We start from the raw sequence: 21,768 nt of genomic DNA on the forward strand, positions 1-21,768 counted from the left end.
AATTAGAACAGAAATCATAAATTAACTCTAGATTTGGCGCTATACCGTCATTTGCGTACATCTACAGAAGCCTACAGAAGTCTTCTAATTTCATCCCTTGAAGTTAAAAGGACATACAATGTAAATTCTACATAATGGCATACCATTTCATAAACGTCACTGTGGGAAAGTTGATATGCTTCAGTTTGCTGTCATTTGTTTTCAGCGAGCATAACGTAAAACTATTAATGTTATATTTACAATCCTCTTTATGCAAACGGATACTCATTTACCTAGCTCTTATCAATAGCGTTTATACATTTGTAAATTAGAAGCAAGGAGAATGGTGTAGATGCTCTTCCAGTTGGAACCGACAGGTTGCTCGACCTTATTCACCTTTACTGTGGTAGAATTAAATCAAGGTCAGAACACCGTGGCTCTGTCGACACACCTCTGCCACATCTCCATTTCTAAATATCTACACCCCGGAAAGAATAGCTGGTTGAGACATGCGTTACCTCACGCCCAAGTTCAAAATAGGCAGAAAAAAAGTGCATAAAAAGGGAAGTATTATGACCTGAATCCTTTAATTCTATAAATTATTGTGTGTAAGCCAAAACACGTTGAGGACTTGGTTCCACCGGCATTTATTTAGTTATGCAACAGTGTACTCCATTGTTCAGCTACACTTCAAAAAGGTCAGCAGGACACACTTCGGGAAAAGCGCAGCAGTCACTGCACTTTCCTTCCTGGCTACCCACGGCTCCTTGATCCGGCCACTTTCTGTAGCGAATGACAGAGCAGCGGAAGAATAAATGAGTAGCCCGCTAGCACTGCGCATTGTATCTGCAGTTCCAGGCCTTTTCACAAACATTACATTTGAACGCCAAGCCTTCTCCACCCTCATTCAAAACCAATCTTTCAGAGGCTGTGTGAGGCGAACAAAACAACTATTCATACATCAAATAAATCAGTCGTTCCTTTGAGAGATGTCTTTATTGAATAAACACATTTATTTAATAGACACGCATAAGTAAACATTTCTACGAACTATAATATGATACTTAAATTGTTCAACCAGGGGTTGAAAAATCACCATCCTTAATTTAGCTACTTTTTATTATTTTGTATGAAAATTGTATAAAAACTACACAGAGAAAAATATCAAAGACATCTATAGGGGTGTACGTTTGGGTGAATTGAAGCATGTTCTCTGCAGACATCAGTGAGCTGTGCAAGGAACTCATGAGATCCTTCAAATTGATCTTAGATCTTAAATTGAGTAAATGGTACACGTTTGACTCTCGAAAGGGATTAGACTCAACAGCATTTTGTTCTACCTTATGAGTGTTAGTGTCTTACATTGCCTTACTGTATACTTTGAGTAATACTTAAGTCTTACCCATCCAGAAATCTCCATGTAATCCTGTCATTAGAGACTTTCAGCCTGTAATAGTCGTAATGCTCCTTTCCCGATCTGTAAATCAAGCAAAGTGGTTACTCTTACCTGCTCCATCTTTATGTTACCACTGCTTGTGAAATACTCACTTCCCTTTCCCCACGTAAGGTCTGACAGCTAATAAGAACTTCAGTATCTGACTCAACAGGATCTCCCAAGTGTCCAGGAACTCTAGTTAGTCTTTCTTCGCTAGCATCAGCTGATCTTGAAAGGTATAGCTAGCCTTGAGAGGCTGACACTCACTACCAGGCAAGACAATGCAAGCTTTTCTCCAAGGGTGCGGTTCTCGGTACTGCCTTCTCTTTCCTCTCACAACATGCTGACTTGTCCACTGTGCTGGGGCTGAAGAGGTCCTGTCTGAAAAAGTCATCTGCAATCTTCCATGCTGACCTGCTGAGGCTCAACTGAAGTGGCTTGTAGCTGTAATAATTCTACTAGTGCAATGTTGGCTAGGTGATGCGTGCACCTTGCCCTAGGACTAGCTAAGACTCCCTTTCCATCCAGCCAGATATATATATATATTTTTTTTTTACACATGTCAAGGAAGTTCAGAGAAAACAAAACTTTGAGGGTATTGATTTGCAACACTTGATTAGTGATGACGGACATGAAAATAATCCAATCCTTCAATCTTTCTCTGAGCCAATGATGCACTATACTTCAAAAGACTTTACTACACAACTTTATTTAACTTTTTTTCTCCACTTGTCAAAAATATTTTTACAATCTAGAATTGAGTTTACCGCATACAAGTAGTGTAAAACATTTCCTCAAATTGTTGTCTGCACTAATTATAACCACTTGTTACACTAATGAAATTACTGAAATACATACTGTTCTTGAAATACAAATAATAATACACTTTGATACGGAGACTAGCAATCATTAACTTGAAAGAGAGAAAAAAAGGACAGCTCCAGCCAATTTGAGGGCCTGATGCGTCTACGCCCTTTTGACAGAACCAAGTTCTTCAAAATGACAAAGATGAGAAGACCAGAGAAAATCTATCAATCTACAGCAAAATAACGTAGGAATATTCAAAACGGACTGGAGTTAGGAGTAAAAATTATATATAAAAATAAAAACTTTCTGATTCCACAGGCACAATACATACACTTCCGATGCACAAAAGGAAAAAATATAAAGTGGGGGAACATCTAACACAAATAAAGGAAGGTACTAGCTACACTCTTGCACTTTGTAGCTTGTGTACAACCTTTTTTTTTTAGGATTAGTCCCCCGTTATAGCTGCAGTAACTTTCTGACTTGGAGAAAAAAAAAAACTTTCTGACTTGTTCCTTTAAATGCTTTCAGACGACTGCCTAAAAGTACAGTAAACTGCAGCTTTCCTGGCAAATCCTTGCTCATCTCCTCTCCTGCTAAGAACTGAAGCCTGTTGAATGGATACAGGATAAAACAAAAATTGTTATTCTAGTGTTGCGTGGGCTCACGCTGTACTATACAGTCAGGTATGGAGAGTATTTAAAATAACAAATATGGAACATACCCCAGTGTCATAGTATCAATAGCGCTGTGAGCCGTAGCCAACACCACTTCCACTGCCTGAGCCATAGCCACCTGGAATGAACAATGATTGACAGATGAATGTTGTGTCATCAGACAGCACATTGTCTCATCCAGCTCAAGGGAGAGAATACTCACCTCCATAGGGGCTAGCAGTGTTTCTGCCACCAAAGTTGTTTCCCTTCATGGGGCCATAGCTGGATTGCTGTCCTCTGTAGTTACCAAAGTCATTGTAATTTCCACCACCTCCCCCACCACCACCAAAGTTTCCTAGCAGTCAGAGATTTGTTTTTAGAAGGTCAGACATCAAATCCAATTATTGTGGGTTAGTGTGAGTGCAACTCAAAAGAATCAATCACGAGCCAAGACAATTTATCCTGGCTAAAACAGGCTTTTGTACCTCCCAAGTTGCCTCCCTGGTCATTGTAGTTATCATATCCTCCTCCCTGGTTTCCATACCCAGGACCTCCTCCCCCATAACCCCCCCCACCACGTCCACCTCCGTAGCCAGGACCTCCACTATAGTTCCCACCTGCACAGAACAGGTAACAAAACAGCGCGTCTCAGATCAGAACAGGTTACAAACAGACCACTCAGATCAGGTTACAAATTGACCAGTGACATCAGAACAGGTTACAAATTGACCAGTGACATCAGAACAGGTTACAAATTGACCAGTGACATCAGAACAGGTTACAAATTGACCAGTGACATCAGAACAGGTTACAAATTGACCAGTGACATCAGAACAGGTTACAAATTGACCAGTGACATCAGAACAGTGACCAAAAGCAGTGCACTCAGATTAGAACAAGCTCTCTTCTGGTAATGCATCTTTAAATCCCCCCCTCATCTGATTATCCACTAATGGTAGAGAAATGTTTACCATCTCCCCCATATCCATCCCCTCCTCCATAACCTCCTCTTCCTCCACCGTAGCCTCCTGTAACACAAGATAATTATGTTTACATGTATTGTGTGATTACTGTTCTTATGTTCCAAATTTATCCCCATATCAAAATGTAAAAAGTGCTTACCTCGTCCAAAGTTGCCACCTCTACCCATGAAGTTCCCAGAGCCACCATCCCTACCTAAAAATAAAATGCCAACATTGACAATGAAGCGCATTCCATATGTGCTTCTCTAAAACAGTCACACAATTTTACATTCAGTATAATTCCGGTTATTATGCTTACTCCTCTGATTGGACGCTTCCATCATTTCCTGTTTTGAAAGTGCTTTTCTGACTTCGCAGTTGTGTGTGTTTATTGTGTGGTATTTTTGAGCTGAAAGGAAAACAAAGGGGAATACTTAGCAAACGGAATGTTTACTGATGTTTAAAATGACAAAGCTGCAACAACCACATACCAACAATTTTATCCACAGTGTCATTGTCATCAAATGAAACAAAGCAGAATCCCCTCTTCTTCCCAGTTGCGCGTTCCTCCATAATGTCAATGGTCTCGATCCTCCCGTAGGTCTCAAAGTACTCTCTGATATGGTCCTCCTCGGTGTCCTCCTTGATACCACCAACAAAAATCTTCTTCACCCTCAGATGGGCACCTGGTCTGTTAGAGTCCTGAGACAGACAAGAAGCGCTGGGCAGTGAGCACACACACCGGTCAACACCCACACAACAGCAAATGCACATGAATGTGAAGCAGAGTTCGTTTACCTCTCTCGACACAGCCCTCTTAGGTTCGACAACACGCCCGTCCACCTTATGAGGGCGAGCTGCCATGCAGGCATCCACCTCCTCCACACAGGAGTATGTTACGAAGCCGAACCCTCTCGAGCGCTTGTTGTTTGGGTCCCGCATCACCTACATGAAACCAACGTATTAGCTTACATTGCTTGGAACAATTTGGTGGGTCTCTAAGAAATACATTGTAAACGTTAGACACTTTTTTATTCAATCAAATGTGAGTGAAATGCATACATACCACACTGTCTGTGAGGTTTCCCCATTGTTCAAAATGGATCCTTAAACTTTCCTCAGTGGTTTCAAAACTGAGGCCGCCGATGAACAGCTTCCTGAGCTGTTCAGGCTCCCTAGCTTCATGACCCTGTTGAATTATTCAAAACAGGAATGTATGTCACACATAACAATGCAACTCTACAGACGACAGCATACTACCAGTACAAGTCAGTACAAGAGTCCAATATACAAGGGTAGATGCTCTAATTTCACACCTTCCCAAGGCAGACCTACTGCATTAGAATGCAATGTGCCATCCAGGCTGTTTAAATGGTCACAGGCAGAGACTTACATTGAGAAGAATTATATAATAGTCTGGTTATGGGTATGGGGGGGCGTACAGTAATCAGCTCTGCCCAGTGTCCAACAGCAAGACAGACTTAGCTGATAAAAAAGACCCCACAGAAAACGTTTTAGGAGAGATAGTGTAACTATCTCATTAGCCACGACTATAACATTGCTGGGGAAACAACAATTCGCCATTTTGAAAATAGTATTTAATATACTTTATAATGCAAATACCAATATTTGGTGTGTAAATTCATGTTTCAAGTTCAATGCATGCCGTACTACTAAGTATAGGCGTAGCCTGTCCTACATTTTAAGGCCTATAATGTTATTATACCGGTAGCTATGTATCCCAACAATACATTCAAGCACTCGTCTACAAACCAAAATGTATGCAACATTGAAACCGTAACACTGTATGACTGGCATGATGCAATTTGATGGCCAAACGTTCAGAGACGCAGCTGTGCTAGTTAGTTAGCTAACGTTGCTTCCTCAAAAATGCGGTTAGAATGCGCAGATTTTATTGTTGCTGTAACATGATAAAAAAAAAAAAATTGTTTGCTCTAAATACACTTTCCACTCTGTTACGTCCAACTCAAATATACAGAGATTGATAAACATGCAATACGTGTATAACATCATCACCTCCATTTCGCAGCGTTTTCTCCTTGGTTCTGAGCAGAAAGGAAGCTACTGTACCACGTGATTAGAAGTCTGCGCTTGTGCAGCGGTTATAACTGATCCAGGGTCAGTTCTTGTCGTTTACCGGAATAAACCGGATAGGGCAAGCTGATTCAGTATGTTTAGAAACTGTGGTCAGTTGTTTATAGAGAGCAATAGTAATGGCGTCTTTTTGTAGGAACTAACTGCGCCTTTCTTTATACCTGAGTGACTCTGCCATCGCTCGTTGGCCAATGCCTATGGGAAAATAATGGGGTTTTAGATGAACGCCGAACATAACATCTGTGGTAAACACAGGTTTAGGAGGTCTTATACGTTTATTCTATGATATAATCTTCATCAGCTAATGTCACTTTTGGTGAATAATCCCCCCCGAAATAACCACATATAGGCATCATAATCCATAAAGGTAATGTTAACTGACTGATATTTACCTCTGTGTGAAACTCAGACTTTATTTTCGCCATTTATCACAAACACCGTTCTTTCCCCCCTGAATGAACCAGAGGTAACTCCGAAGATAGAACAATTAGACAGATATTTCACCAGACGAATAAATATGAAGCATCTGTTTAGCCTTTCCAAATATGGTAGTGAGAGGAAGCCCACTGGCCGGCAGTGGGAGAATATTTTATATATTTTTATTTAACTAGGCAAGTCAGTTAAGAACAAATTCTTATTTACAATGACGGCCTAGCCCGGCCAAACCCAATTGGGACTCCCAATCACAGCCAGTTGTGATACAACCCGGAATTGAACCAGGGTCTGTAGTTAGCACTGAGAAACAATGCCTTAGACCGCTCCGCCACTCTGGAAACCCAAAATGGAACAAGATTGATTTTGGCCGACATTCTGCATATTTTCTCATCAATTAAACATTTGATCTCAATACAGTTTTCTGTTCCCAAAACTATAATATGTTATGAACAGAGTGGACTAAAGCGAATTGAGTTATTGCACACGCGCACATCACAGACGGAAATATGCAGATGAATGATAGAACGCCCCAATAGGATCTCACTAGCTCGTGCTTGACTCTGCCCACCTCCTTGCTTGTCCTGGCCACTGTAACTCCCGTTGGACCCCGGATTTTGTGTGACAATGCTTTTGGTGGCCCACCATGGTCCCTGACGTCTCCGCATTCCTCGCCTCTTGCACGGTTTGTGCACATAACAAGACTCCTCGGCAAGCTCCGGTTGGTCTCCTCCAACCTCTGCCTTTCCCTCACCGTCCTTGGTCATAACATCTTCCCCCTTCTGATGGCAACACCGCCATCCTGACTGTGGTGGATCGCTTTTCCAAAGCCACCCACTTCATTCCTCTCCCCAAGCTACCCTCTGCCAAGGAGACGACCCAGCTCATAGTGCAGAACGTCTTCTGGATCCATGGACTGCCCGTGGACGTGGTCTCCAACCGGGGTCCTCAGTTCTCGTCCCGGGTCTGGAAGGCGTTCTGCACCCTCATTGGGTCATCGGCCAGCCTGTCCTCTGGGTTCCATCCAAAGTCCAGTCGGAGTGAGCCAACCAGGACCTCGAGACAACTCTGCGCTGCCTGGTCTCCGCCATTCTAGTGTTCCCTGGGGTATCAGTCTCCGCTCTTCCCCGAGCAGGAAGAGGTCGGCATACCTTCTGCCCAGATGTTTGTTCTCCGCTGTCGTCATTAGAGGTCGACCGATTAATCGGAATGGGCCGATTTCAAGTTTTCATAACAATCGGTAATCGGCATTTTTGGACACCAATTTTTTAAAATTGATTTATTTGAACCTTTATTTAACTAGGCAAGTCAGTTAAGAACACATTCTTATTTTCAATGACAGCCTAGGAACGGTGGGTTAACTGCCTTGTTCAGAGGCAGAACGACAGATTTTTACCTTGTCAGCTCGGGGATTCGATCTTGCAACCTTCCAGCTACTAGTCCAACGCTCTAATCGCCTGCCTTACATTGCACTCCATGAGGAAACTGCGTGGCAGGCTGACTAACCGTTATGCGAGTGAAGCAAGAAGCCAAGGTAAGTTGCTAGCTAGCATTAAACTTATCTTCAAAAAACAATCAACCTTAACATAATCACTAGATAACTACACATGGTTAATGATATTACTAGTTTATCTAGCTTGTCCTGCGTTGCATATAATCGATGCGGTGCCTGTTCATTTCTCATCGAATCACAGCCTACTTCGCCAAACGGGTGATGATTTAACAAGCGCATTCGCGAAAAAAGCACTGTCGTTGCACCAATGTGTACCTAATCATAAACATCAGTGCCTTTCTTTAAAATCAATACACAAGTATATATTTTTAAACCTGCATATTTAGTTAATATTGCCTGCTAACATGACTTTCATTTAACTAGGGAAATTGTGTCACTTCTCTTGCGTTCCGTGCAAGCAGTCAGGGTATATGCAGCAGTTTGGGCCGCCTGGCTCGTTGCGAACTGTGTGAAGACCATTTATTCCTAACAAAGACCGTAATTAATTTGCCAGAATTGTACATAATTATGACATGACATTGAAGGTTGTACAATGTAACAGCAATATTTAGACTTAGGGATGCCACCCGTTAGAATAAATACTGAACGGTTCCGTATTTCACTGAAAGAATAAACGCTTTGTTTTCGAAATGATAGTTTCCGGATTTGACCTTATTAATGACCTAAGGTTTGTATTTCTGTGTGTTATTATGTTATAATTAAGTCTATGATTTGATATTTGATAGAGCAGTCTGACTGAACGGTGGTAGGCAGCAGCAGGCTTGTAAGCATTCATTCAAACAGCACTTTCGTTGGTTTGCCAGCAGCTCTTCGTTGTGCTTCAAGCATTGAGCTGTTTATGACTTCAAGCCTATCAACTCCCGACATTAGCCTGGTGTAACAGATGTGAAATGGCTATTTAGTTAGCGGGGTGAGCGCTAATAGTGTTTCAATCGGTGACGGCACTCGCTCTCAGACCTTGAAGTAGTTGTTCCCCTTGCTCTGCAAGGGCCGCAGCATTTGTGGAGCAATGGATAACGATTCTTCAAGGGTGGCTGTTTTCGATGTGTTCCTGGTTCGAGCCCAGGTAGGGGCGAGGAACGGAAGTTATACTCTTACACTGGCAATACTAAAGTGCCTATAAGAACATCCAATAGTCAAAGGTACATGAAATACAAATGGTATAGAGAGAAATAGTCCTATAATTCCTATAATAACTACAACCTAAAACTTCTTACCTGGGAATATTGAACACTCATGTTAAAAGGAACCACCAGCTTTCATATGTTCTCATGTTCTGAGCAATTAACTTAAACTTTAGTTTTTTTACATGGCACGTATTGCACTTACTTTCTTCTCCAACACTTTGTTTTTGCATTATTTAAACCAAATTGAACATGTTTCATTATTTATTTGAGGCTAAATTGATTTTTATTGATGTATTATATTATGTTAAAATAAAAGGGTTATTCAGTATTGTTGTAATTGTCATTATTACAAATTAAATAAATAAATAAAAATCAGCCGATTAATCGGTTTCGGCTTTTTTTGGTCCTCCAATAATCGGTATCAGCGTTGAAAAATCATAATCGGTCGACCTCTAGTCATCATACCTGGAGGAGAACCCGGTCGGCCCTCCTCAAAACCATCTCCAGGTACCGACGACAAGCGGATCGCCACCGGACCCCAGCTCCGGTATCATCTCGGGCAGAAGATATGGCTGTCCGCAAACTCTCCCCCTTTTTTATCAGCCCGTTTCCCACCTCCAAAATTATTAGCCCCTCTGCTGTTCGTCTTCTGTTGCCCCGTACCCTTCGTATACATCCCACCATTATGGTCCCTTTATACCCCTCACTGCATTATTGACCCCTGCCTGCCTTGACCTGTTGTTTGCCTGCCCCTGTTGTTAGGAAGACACTTTTGTTTCTTCAACTCTGTCTGCATCTGGGTTATACCTCAAACGTGATAGTAGCAGTATGTGTTGAGTAAAAGACCATTCCAACCATTTTAATTCATTACATTGTTCTATTGCTAACATTTAACACAGTTGTTAAAATGGAAAAAAGTCAAGGACTCTACAGCCATCAAAATAAGTCAATAACCATGAATAAAGTACGTCCTGTGTTTCACTCTGACTGTCGATTACACACCACCTTGTTCCAGCACATTTATTTCTTAATTAAACTGATAATGAGATTGAGGCCTGGTAACATTATTTCTGTTTCAGAGCTCTCCTTTAATGAACAGTGGTAGTTGTGCGATATCAGGAGTTCTCGCCTCTGGGTGTAGGAGTTGTCAAATACTCTGCATGCTACAATGGATCATTTATTGAACACCATGGATCTCAATGATTCATTTGTTTTATTCTGAATGTCACCGAAATGTGCAACAGCTTTTGTCTCCATGTTGATTTTGAACAATCTGTGACATTGTCATTGATTACGTAAGGGAAAATCAACAAGGAGCTATGCATTCTATCAAAAATAATAAACGACGTGTGGAAGGTGTGTTTCACGGTAGCGGATTAATATGCATTATTTTCCAAAGAACGCATAGAGCCCTGAGTTGATTATAACCCTTTTATACCATGGCTATAATTTAACACATTTACCTCTAGAAATGTGTTCATTTACTGGTAGAACTGTGTTCAACATCCACTGAAGTAGCTAGCAAATTTACTAGCTAGTGCTAGTGTAGCTAACCAAATCATCGGTTCTAGCTTGCTATTATGAAAATCAAATTCAGTAATACGAATACTGTTTTCAATTGGACTTTTGCTTTCAAAAGCTGCTCAAACATGTAAAAAACAAACGATAGCCATTGAATTCTACCGTGCAAATATACTGTGCGTTATTTAAGCATTAAGGCCCAAGGGGGTGTGGTATATGGCCAATACGTACAATGGCTAAGGGATGTTCTTAGGCACAACCCAACCCCCGAGGTGCCTTATTGCTATTATAAACTGGTTACCAACATAATTAGAACAGTAAAAATAAATGTTTTGTCATACCCGGGGTTTTCGGTCTGATATACCATGGCTGTCAGCCAATTAGCATTCAGGGCTCGAACCACCCAGTTTATAAAGATAAATAATACACGCTCTAGAATGCCCTTCAAGCCAATCAGAAAGGAGTATTCAACAAATGACTGGTATAAAGTATTTTATTTGTCCATAGCACCGGCATAAGAGGGAAAACATTAATACTGATAAAATGTTTTGCAGGGTGAACAGCCAAGGCTAGCCATAAACCATGTCTTGATGTCCCAGTCAGATTTTTTTTTTTACCAGGTAAGTTCACTGAGAACACATTCTCATTTACAGCAACAACCTGGGGAATAGTTACAGGGGATGAATGAGCCAAGTGTAAACTGGGGATGATTAGGTGACCATGATGGTGTGAAGGACAGATTTGGAATTTAGCCATGACACCGGGGTTAACACCCCGACTCTTACAATAAGTGCCATGGGATCTTTAATGACCTCAGAGAGTCAGGACACCTATTTAACATCCCATCCAAAATACAGCACCCTACACAGGGCAGTGTCACTGTGTAGAATATTTTTTATTTTTTTTGGACCAGAGGAGAGAGTGCCTCCTACTGGCCCTCCAACACCACTTCCAGCAGCATCTGGTCTCCCATCCAGGGACTGACCAGGACCACACCTACTTAGCTTCAGAAGCAAGCCAGCAGTGGGATGCAGGGTGGCATGCTGCTGGCATGTCAGGTGATTTGTCCAAAAGTCATGCTGTCAAAAACCAGGTAGTTAGTCATAGGGCAACTGAAGGAAGAAATGCTCCCAACAAGCATTGAGAAGCCTAGAAAAAGGACTTGGTTTTACACCGGGCTCAATATTAATTCAACAAAGTAACTTGTCCATCAGAACACATTAAATCATGTATTTTCTCTTGATTTTGGTGTATTGACCACTCTGCACTTGCTAGTAAGCTCTGGACAAATCATAGGTCTACATGAACCGGTAACCTTTTTTAATTTCAATCACAAATTATGGACTGAAATGGCCCAAAACAGAATATTTGGCATAGTTAAAGGATCTGTACTGTGAAGAGGGCTCTGGGTGTTTAGCGAGGTTAGCTGAGCTGAGCAGAGCTGAGTGTAAAGGTATGTGTCGTGCAGTAACAGCTCCTCACAGATGGAGTTTGTGAGGATGCTCTGTGTACTTTTGATTGCCCAGACCCCTGGACAGCGAGTTGTTTGGTTGATCACACAACTTACTCTCTGAACATGGGGGGACACTGAGATCTATCACACACTATTGACCCATCCCACACATTATTTTTTTTGAAACCTTTATTTAACTAGGCAAGTCAGATAAGAACAAATTCTTATTTACAATGACGCCTACCCCGGCCAAAACCGGACAACGCTGGGCCAATTGTGTACCGCCCTATGGGACTCCCAATCGTGGCCGAATGTAATACAGCCTGGATAATCCTACCGGTGGATAATTATTACCAGCTTCAGGTATGAATATTTTCTCTCCCAATCTGGGGTTCAATAAGACATCCCATAAGTGATGTGTTTTTGTTATATTTCATTTTGTTGCATGACATCAAGTGTAATTAGCATGGTTTACTAATAATTTGTTATCACAGCCAAAACTCAGAGTATCAATCGTTTGCCTGCCGACAGAACTTAGCACCTTTGAACAGAGTGTTGGCAGTCAATCTCTTTTGTGTTCACATAGCAAAGACCTTGAAGCCGTTAGCCACAGCCTTGTTAACATACTCCAAACAAGAAGGTGGCAGTAGCGTTGTTTGGGAACGCATGTCCATGCGTGTGACTTAGCCTTAGTTTATGGTCTAGATTCCAATGTTAGCTAGACCTAGCTGCTAATGTTCCCTGGTATAGATTCCAATGTTAGAAAGTCCTAGCTGCTAATGTTCCCTGGTCTAGATTCCAATGTTAGCTAGCCCTAGCTGCTAATGTTCCCTGGTCTAGATTCCATTGTTAGCTAGCCCTAGCTGCTAATGTTCCCTGGTCTAGATTCCATTGTTAGCTAGCCCTAGCTGCTAATGTTCCCTGGTCTAGATTCCAATGTTAGCTAGCCCTAGCTGCTAATGTTCCCTGGTATAGATTCCAATGTTAGCTAGCCCTAGCTGCTGATGTTCCCTTGTTGATAAAGCAAATCACACACACACATGGTTAGCAGATGTTAATATGAGTGTAGAGAAATGCTTGTGCTTCTAGTTCCGACAGTGCAGTAATATCTAACAAGTAATCTAACAATTCCCCAACAACTACCCAATACACAGAAATCTAACAAGTAATCTAAGACTACCTAATAAACACAAACCTAAAGGGGTGAATGAGAATATGTACGTATAAGTATATGGATGAGCGATGGCCGAGCGGCATAGGCAAGGTGCAATAGATGGTATAAAATACAGTATGTGCATGTTTTAATTTTTAATTTTTAATTTCACCTTTATTTAACCAGGTAGGCTAGTTGAGAACAAGTTCTCATTTGCAACTGCGACCTGGCCAAGATAAAGCATAGCAGTGTGAACAGACAACAACACAGAGTTGCACATGGAGTAAACAATAAACAAGTCAATAACATGGTAGAAAAAAAAGATAATCTATATACAATGTGTGCAAAAGGCATGAGGTAGGCAATAAATCGAGTAATTACAATTTAGCAGATTAACACTGGAGTGATAAATCATCAGATGATCATGTGCAAGAAGAGATACTGGTGTGCAAAAGAGCAGAAAAGTAAATAAATAAAAGCAGTATGGGGGGTGAGGTAGGTAAATTGGGTGGGTAGTTTACAGATGGACTATGTACAGCTGCAGCGATCGGTTAGCTGCTCGGATAGCAGATTTTTAATGTTGTTGAGGGAGATAAAAGTCTCCAACATGTGATATGAGTAATGTAAGATATGTAAACATGATTAAAGTGGTATTATTTAGAGTGGCATTGTATAAGTGACTAGTGATCCATTTATTAAAGTGGCCAGTGATTGGTTCTCAATGTAGCCAGCAGCCTCTCTGAGTTAGTGGTGGCTGTTTAGCAGTCTGATGACATTGTGATAGAAGCTGTTTTTCAATCTCTCGGTCCCAGCTTTGATGCATCTGTGCTGACCTCGCCACCTGTACTGACTACTAGCCATATGGCCATAGCTAGATAACTACCTAGCAAGACTACGAAGAAACAAATAAATTCTCTCTCTATAATCCCATGCGGCCAGTGCCAGCCCATAGCCAAATGTTTAGCCAGCTAACTTTAACATATTTGCTAACTATCAAAACCTAGCAAAGGACATTGCACTAACTTGGCAGCTAACACAAGCAGCTGTTTAATGGACACTAATCCATTGTGATTTAATTATAATGGCAATACTAGCTACAGTGGTTAGCTAGCTTGGAGGAAGTATTTAGTGTTGTGTGTATTGTGTCTGTGCACTTAACTACAATCACCAGTCTTAGTCTCCAGCAGGGTTCTGTCCACATTAACCAGTCTGTCTCCAGCAGGGTTCTGTCCACAATAACCAGTCTGTCTCCAGCAGGGTTTTGTCCACAATAACCAGTCTGTCTCCAGCAGGGTTCTGTCCACATTAACCAGACTGTCTCCAGCAGAGTTCTGTCCACAATAACCAGTCTGTCTCCAGCAGGGTTCTGTCCACAATAACCAGACTGTCTCCAGCAGGGTTCTGTCCACATTAACCAGACTGTCTCCAGCAGGGTTCTGTCCACATTAATCAGACTGTCTCTAGCAGGGTTCTGTCCACATTAACCAGACTGTCTCTAGCAGGGTTCTGTCCACATTAACCAGACTGTCTCCAGCAGAGTTCTGTCCACAATAACCAGTCTGTCTCCAGCAGAGTTCTGTCCACAATAACCAGACTGTCTCCAGCAGGGTTCTGTCCACAATAACCAGTCTGTCTCCAGCAGGGTTCTGTCCACAATAACCAGTCTGTCTCCAGCAGGGTTCTGTCCACAATAACCAGACTGTCTCCAGCAGGGTTCTGTCCACAATAACCAGTCTGTCTCCAGCAGAGTTCTGTCCACAATAACCAGACTGTCTCCAGCAGAGTCCATATATAAAAACATATGACAAAACTCCTCTAGATGGAGCTCTTGCCCATGAAAAGTAAGGATTTGTGGCTGGAGAATTATCACTGGCTTAAAGCCACCCTATGTAAAGGTGTGCTTTTCATGCCAACAAACAGTTGGCCACCATCAAAAATAATAATGGATTAATTTAAGCATCTCATAAGATGTTAATATTTTACCTTTATTTAACTAGGCATGTCAGTTAAGAACAAATTCTTATTTACAATGACAGCCTAGACCAGACGATGCTGAGCCAATTGTCCCCCTGCCCTATGGGACTCCCAATCACAGCCGGTTGTGATACAGCCTGGATTCGAACCAGGGTGTCTGTAGTGATGCCTCAAGATGCAGTGCCACTCAGGAGCCCCTACATAATAGTAACTTAATAGGATTGTAGGTAAGGTCAATCTTTTTTTTCAGAATCAATTGACATTTCATTCGTTAAACTTATACTGGAAATGTTACAGAATGTGGCTTTAACCCAAAACAATATTCCTGGTTGCTTACTTATTTGCTATTTATTAATTCTTAAAATTCACCTTAAAACTGAAAACAGAATAGGCTGTATGTTGACCACTTTACTCCATGTTGCTTCTCAGTATTCAGGTCATGATCTGGATGGGAAGAGCGGTCACACCCATCACCTGCCTGCCTGTCTGCCTGTCTGTCTGTCTGTCTGTCTGTCTGTCTGTCTGTCTGTCTGTGGACGAGTTTTGACCTTGTCCTGGGAAATCGCAGCAGTGGTTCCGAGAGGGAAGCCTGCTATAAAGCATGGCCAACCTGGCTTTGGGCAGACGGACATGGGCAAGTGGAAACTGTGAGGAAATGGAGCATCAGAGCAGGGAAAGCAGGGAGTAAATTTAGTCACCGTCTACCAGCCCTTCACATGCGATTACAAAGCCAAGCCCGCACGTCAGTGTTGACCACAATCTCTCTCCCAGGAATTTAGGAAAATAACAATTCCTAGCATCTGTTTCCTGTCCTATTGCATGGAGGAAATGGGTGTAAATCACACCAAATAAAAATAGAATCAGCTTTATTGGGATCTAAGGGTAGCAATTGTGGCTTTGTTTTTTGGGCCTATGTGTGTGTGTATGTGTGTGTTTGTGTGTGATCTGCACTAAAATGTAGGCCTACCTGGCTGAGAGCTACTGACGAGCGACAAGCTGCAGACAATTAGACAAGCTTTAGGCAAACCGTTCATGGTTTTATTTTAAGTGCCTCGTATGAAGGCATCATAAAGCATTCACATAGGCTTCTCATAAAGCATTCACATAGGCTTCATAAAGCAATGATATAGGCTTTATAAGCATTCATATAGGCGTCATAAACCATTCATATACTCTTTATAAGCACTGCATTAATGGGTCACAAATCATCCATAAGCGTATTTCATGCTCTATAAATGTTTAATAAATGTGAACAAATAAATGGTTGGCTATTTCCTAATTAGGAGAACAATACAATGCAGCTTTTCACACCGTATAATTTTATGACTTAATCCAGGGTTAGAGCCTCTTTAATCCAGGGTTAGAGCCTCTTTAATCCAGGGTTAGAGCCTCTTTAGTCCAGGGTTAGAGCCTCTTTAATCCAGGGTTAGAGCCTATTTAGTCCAGGGTTAGAGCCTATTTAGTCCAGGGTTAGAGCCTCTTTAGTCCAGGGTTAGAGCCTCTTTAGTCCAGGGTTAGAGCCTATTTAGTCCAGGGTTAGAGCCTCTTTAGTCCAGGGTTAGAGCCACTTTAATCCAGGGTTAGAGCCAATTTAGTCCAGGGTTAGAGCCTCTTTAGTCCAGGGTTAGAGCCTCTATAATCCAGGGTTAGAGCCCCTTTAGTCCAGGGTTAGAGCCTCTAGTCCAGGGTTAGAGCCACTTTAGTCCAGGGTTAGAGCCTCTTTAGTCCAGGGTTAGAGCCTCTTTAGTCCAGGGTTAGAGCCTATTTAGTCCAGGGTTAGAGCCTCTTTAGTCCAGGGTTAGAGACACTTTAGTCCAGGGTTAAAGCCACTTTAATCCAGGGTTAGAGCCTCTTTAGTTCAGGGTTAGAACCTCTTTAGTTCAGGGTTAGAGACACTTTAGTCCAGGGTTAGAGCCTATTTAGTCCAGGGTTAGAGCCTATTTAGTCCAGGGTTAGTGCCTCTTTAGTCCAGGGTTAGAGCCTATTTAGTCCAGGGTTAGAGCCCCTTTAGTCCAGGGTTAGAGACACTTTAGTGCAGGGTTTGAGCCTCTTTAGTCCAGGGTTAGAGCCTCTTTAGTCCAGGGTTAGAGACACTTTAGTCCAGGGTTAGAGACACTTTAGTCAAGGGTTAGAGCCTCTTTAGTCCAGGGTTAGAGCCCCTTTAGTCCAGGGTTAGAGCCACTTTAGTCCAGGGTTAGAGCCCCTTTAGTCCAAGGTTAGAGCCTCTTTAGTCCAGGGTTAGAGCCACTTTAGTCCAGGGTTAGAGCCTCTTTAGTCCAGGGTTAGAGCCACTTTAGTCCAGGGTTAGAGCCACTTTAGTCCAGGGTTAGTTCCTCTTTAGTCCAGGGTTAGAGCCACTTTAGTCCAGGGTTAGAGCCTCTTTAGTCCAGGGTTAGAGCCACTTTAGTCCAGGGTTAGAGCCTCTTTAGTCCAGGGTTAGAGCCTCTTTAGTCCAGGGTTAGAGCCTCTTTAATCCAGGGTTAGAGACACTTTAGTCCAGGGTTAGAGACACTTTAGTCCAGGGTTAGAGACACTTTAGTCCAGGGTTAGCGACACTTTAGTCCAGGGTTAGAGCCACTTTAGTCCAGGGTTAGAGCCACTTTAGTCCAGGGTTAGAGCCTCTTTAGTCCAGGGTTAGAGACACTTTAGTCCAGGGTTCGAGCCTCTTTAGTCCAGGGTTAGAGACACTTTAGTCCAGGGTTAGAGCCTCTTTAGTCCAGGTTTAGAGACACTTTAGTCCAGTGTTAGAACCTCTTTAGTCCAGGGTTAGAGCCTCTTTAGTCCAGGGTTAGAGCCACTTTAGTTCAGGGTTAAAGCCACTTTAATCCAGGGTTAGAGCCTCTTTAGTTCAGGGTTAGAACCTCTTTAGTTCAGGGTTAGAGACACTTTAGTCCAGGGTTAGAGCCTATTTAGTCCAGGGTTAGAGCCTATTTAGTCCAGGGTTAGTGCCTCTTTAGTCCAGGGTTAGAGCCTATTTAGTCCAGGGTTAGATTATCTTTAGTCCAGGGTTAGAGCCCCTTTAGTCCAGGGTTAGAGACACTTTAGTGCAGGGTTTGAGCCTCTTTAGTCCAGGGTTAGAGCCTCTTTAGTCCAGGGTTAGAGACACTTTAGTCAAGGGTTAGAGCCTCTTTAATCCAGGGTTAGAGCCCCTTTAGTCCAGGGTTAGAGCCACTTTAGTCCAGGGTTAAAGCCACTTTAATCCAGGGTTAGAGCCTCTTTAGTCCAGGGTTTGAGCCTCTTTAGTCCAGGGTTCGAGCCTCTTTAGTCCAGGGTTAGAGCCTATTTAGTCCAGGGTTAGAGCCCCTTTAGTCCAAGGTTAGAGCCTCTTTAGTCCAGGGTTATAGCCACTTTAGTCCAGGGTTAGAGCCTCTTTAGTCCAGGGTTAGAGCCACTTTAGTCCAGGGTTAGAGCCACTTTAGTCCAGGGTTAGTTCCTCTTTAGTCCAGGGTTAGAGCCCCTTTAGTCCAGGGTTAGAGCCTCTTTAGTCCAGGGTTAGAGCCACTTTAGTCCAGGGTTAGAGCCTCTTTAGTCCAGGGTTAGAGCCTCTTTAGTCCAGGGTTAGAGCCTCTTTAATCCAGGGTTAGAGACACTTTAGTCCAGGGTTAGAGACACTTTAGTCCAGGGTTAGAGACACTTTAGTCCAGGGTTAGCGACACTTTAGTCCAGGGTTAGAGCCACTTTAGTCCAGGGTTAGAGCCACTTTAGTCCAGGGTTAGAGCCTCTTTAGTCCAGGGTTAGAGACACTTTAGTCCAGGGTTCGAGCCTCTTTAGTCCAGGGTTAGAGACACTTTAGTCCAGGGTTAGAGCCTCTTTAGTCCAGGTTTAGAGACACTTTAGTCCAGTGTTAGAGCCTCTTTAGTCCAGGGTTCGAGCCTCTTTAGTCCAGGGTTAGAGCCACTTTAGTCCAGGGTTAAAGCCTCTATAATCCAGGGTTAGAGCCTCTTTAATCCAGGGTTAGAGACACTTTAGTCCAGGGTTAGCGACACTTTAGTCCAGGGTTAGAGCCACTTTAGTCCAGGCTTAGAGCCTCTTTAGTCCAGGGTTAGAGCCTCTAGTCCAGGGTTAGAGCCTCTTTAGTGCAGGACAAAGCAACATTTCCCACAATTGGCAGACAGATTTGTTGACTGAATCACATTACTCATTGATAAAATGCCTTTGGAAGTTTATGGAAAGTCAGATCACTGTACAATCTTTGTTCAAGATGCTCCTGAACAGCAAAGGCATCGTACCCTCTCCAAGACCAAACAAAAGACAGAGACTCTAAAGCCAGAGACTCATATCAATGGTTTAACCATTGGGATCCACATAAACACTTCATGTTTATAGCTCTGCGTAAAGTATTCAACATAAGAGAATTGCTCTTTTGGGTCAGTTCGGTCTCTTGCTATGGCAAAAACTGCTTCCACACTCCATGTCTGTACTTTGTAAAATACAATTTATTCATTATGGAATATGTCCTCTGTACTGTCCCAAGTTGTCTACGAAAAGCAGAAGTATTACTCTAATCAGCCAATAATAGTATAATAGTCTCCCTTTACCGTCTGCTCCATACAGGCTGTATATCAATCACAGAATGTCTCCCTTTACCGTCTGCTCCATACAGGCTGTAAATCAATCACAGAATGTCTCCCTTTACCGTCTGCTCCATACAGGCTGTATATCAGTCACAGAATGTCTCCCTTTACCATCTGCTTCATACAGGCTGTATATCAGTCACAGAATGCCTCCTTTTACCGTCTGTCTCCTTTTAGGTCTACTCCATACAGGCTGTATATCAGTCACAGAATGTCTCCCTTTACCGTCTGCTCCATACAGGCTGTATATCAGTCACAGAATGTCTGCCTTTACCGTCTGCTCCATACAGGCTGTATATCAGTCACAGAATGTCTCCCTTTACCGTCTGCTCCATACAGGCTGTATATCAATCACAGAATGTCTCCCTTTCCCGTCTGCTTCATACAGGCTGTATATCAGTCACAGAATGTCTCCCTTTACCGTCTGCTCCATACAGGCTGTATATCAGTCACAGAATGTCTCCCTTTACCGTCTGCTCCATACAGGCTGTATATCAGTCACAGAATGTCTCCCTTTACCGTCTGCTCCATACAGGCTGTATATCAGTCACAGAATGTCTCCCTTTACCGTCTGCTCCATACAGGCTGTATATCAGTCACAGAATGTCTCCATTTACCGTCTGCTCCATACAGGCTGTATATCAGTCACAGAATGTTTTATTACTTTGGAGTTCAGGGTTTCTGAAATGAATTGCTTGTGTTGCGCAAATCCAATGTTCATATTAGTTTACCATTTTGTATGACAAAGCCTATTGTTTTTCACTCTCACTGCTTCATGTCTCATAAAAGGACATGGACCATCAAAGGATTTGGAAGACAAAGCAATTTACCTTAAATTTCCTCATAAAGCAATGCTCTTATGCATGGACTGACAAAGGAGTAGCAATGGTGGGGAGTTCCTCCAACATGAAATCAATTGGCTCGATTTGATTTGCAGTATTGAATGATCCGTGTAGGCTGATACATGGTTTCCGCTATATCATGTATTGATACTGTCAAGATGGCCGCGCTGAAGCCTTCTCAATGAGCTCCAGGTCAAGGCTAGACTGACCAATGAGCTCCAGGTCAAGGCTAGACTGACCAATGAGCTCCAGGTCAAGGCTAGACTGACCAATGAGCTCCAGGTCAAGGCTGGACTCTGACCATTTTTCTCTCCTTTGTCAATATGGACAGATAACGGCAGGCGTCTTCACAGAGCTCTCTGGGTGCAATAAAGGAGTTTGGGTCGTTCTGTCTCTTCAGTTTGTCAGCGACAACACATGATAACTCTTCTTAGGGTGTAAAGCAGAGGAATTCAGCTACAGGAGGAAAGAGGTAATATTGTTATTGCTTTAATCTGGACAAGAAGGTGCTACATTAAACAGGAGGAAAGAGGAACAGCCAAGAAGGTGTTACATTAAACAGGAAGAAAGAGGAACAGCCAAGAAGGTGCTACATTAAACAGGAGGAAAGAGGAACAGCCAAGAAGGTGCTACATTAAACAGGAAGAAAGAGGAACAGCCAAGAAGGTGCTACATTAAACAGGATGAACGAGGGACAGCCAAGAAGGTGGCCATTTTAAAGTTTTTTTTTCTCTCAATGAGAAATAGATGGTGAAGAAGTGATGACGTTAGGAAACACTGGAATGGGTGGGCTAATGATGTAGGAGTGGGGAAGCAAATAAAACCTTATTTACAGCACCTCAGTTGCGCAGCGATGGAGGAGAGGACTGCTGCACGGTCTCCCTCTGCCTCTAATTGACTGTCTGCTGCAGGAGAAACATAGACTCTTACCCCTTACTGCCTCACTATACCCTGAGAAGTAATTACAAACACTGCTCATTCTCTTAATTATGTGTTAAAGCTGCATTGAAAGTTTATTCATTTTGACTAATTGTGGTTTATTTCATAAAATAAAGATGAAATGCACTGATAATTACAATGTGGTGTTATGTTGAGGTGTATTCTACAAAAAATACATTATGTGGTCTGCCCTGCACAGCTTCAGGCAGCTTTAAGGCAGTTGTGTGTGCGGTCCATTCATTTAATTTCCCTTCTTCCTGGGCGAGAGTGGGTAGGGGTGGGTGGG

General features: G+C 42.5%; 1 protein-coding gene across 2 annotated transcripts; it reads right to left on the minus strand.

Moving 5' to 3' along the window:
* Window positions 1-956: 956 nt before the first annotated feature.
* LOC129816715 (heterogeneous nuclear ribonucleoprotein A3-like) lies at window positions 957-5,981 on the minus strand. Of its 2 annotated transcripts, none has more exons than XM_055871526.1 (11): window positions 5,877-5,981; window positions 4,906-5,028; window positions 4,638-4,784; window positions 4,331-4,541; window positions 4,159-4,248; window positions 4,000-4,053; window positions 3,849-3,905; window positions 3,363-3,494; window positions 3,101-3,232; window positions 2,946-3,016; window positions 957-1,456 (listed from the first exon to the last, which is right to left on the minus strand). In XM_055871526.1, exons 1-10 carry the CDS (start codon window positions 5,880-5,882, stop codon window positions 2,961-2,963), a joined length of 1,008 nt encoding a protein of 335 aa, XP_055727501.1. In that variant the 5' UTR covers window positions 5,883-5,981; the 3' UTR covers window positions 957-1,456; window positions 2,946-2,960. The 2 variants fall into 2 exon arrangements, with proteins under 2 accessions (XP_055727501.1, XP_055727500.1); XM_055871525.1 differs by lacking the exon at window positions 957-1,456 and adding an exon at window positions 2,105-2,831.
* Between the last annotated feature and the right edge of the window lie 15,787 nt (window positions 5,982-21,768).

The sequence above is a fragment of the Salvelinus fontinalis genome, chromosome 19 (assembly GCF_029448725.1).
Source record: "Salvelinus fontinalis isolate EN_2023a chromosome 19, ASM2944872v1, whole genome shotgun sequence".
Lineage (NCBI taxonomy): Eukaryota > Metazoa > Chordata > Actinopteri > Salmoniformes > Salmonidae > Salvelinus > Salvelinus fontinalis.

Bases quoted from the DNA above. Each gene is read 5' to 3' on its own strand.
- LOC129816715 (XM_055871526.1), bottom strand. The intron at 4,249-4,330 runs GTATGTGGTTGT...TTTTCCTTTCAG, and splicing joins CACTGTGGATAAAATTGTTG to CTCAAAAATACCACACAATA. The intron at 4,054-4,158 runs GTAAGCATAATA...TTTTATTTTTAG, and splicing joins GGAAGCGTCCAATCAGAGGA to GTAGGGATGGTGGCTCTGGG.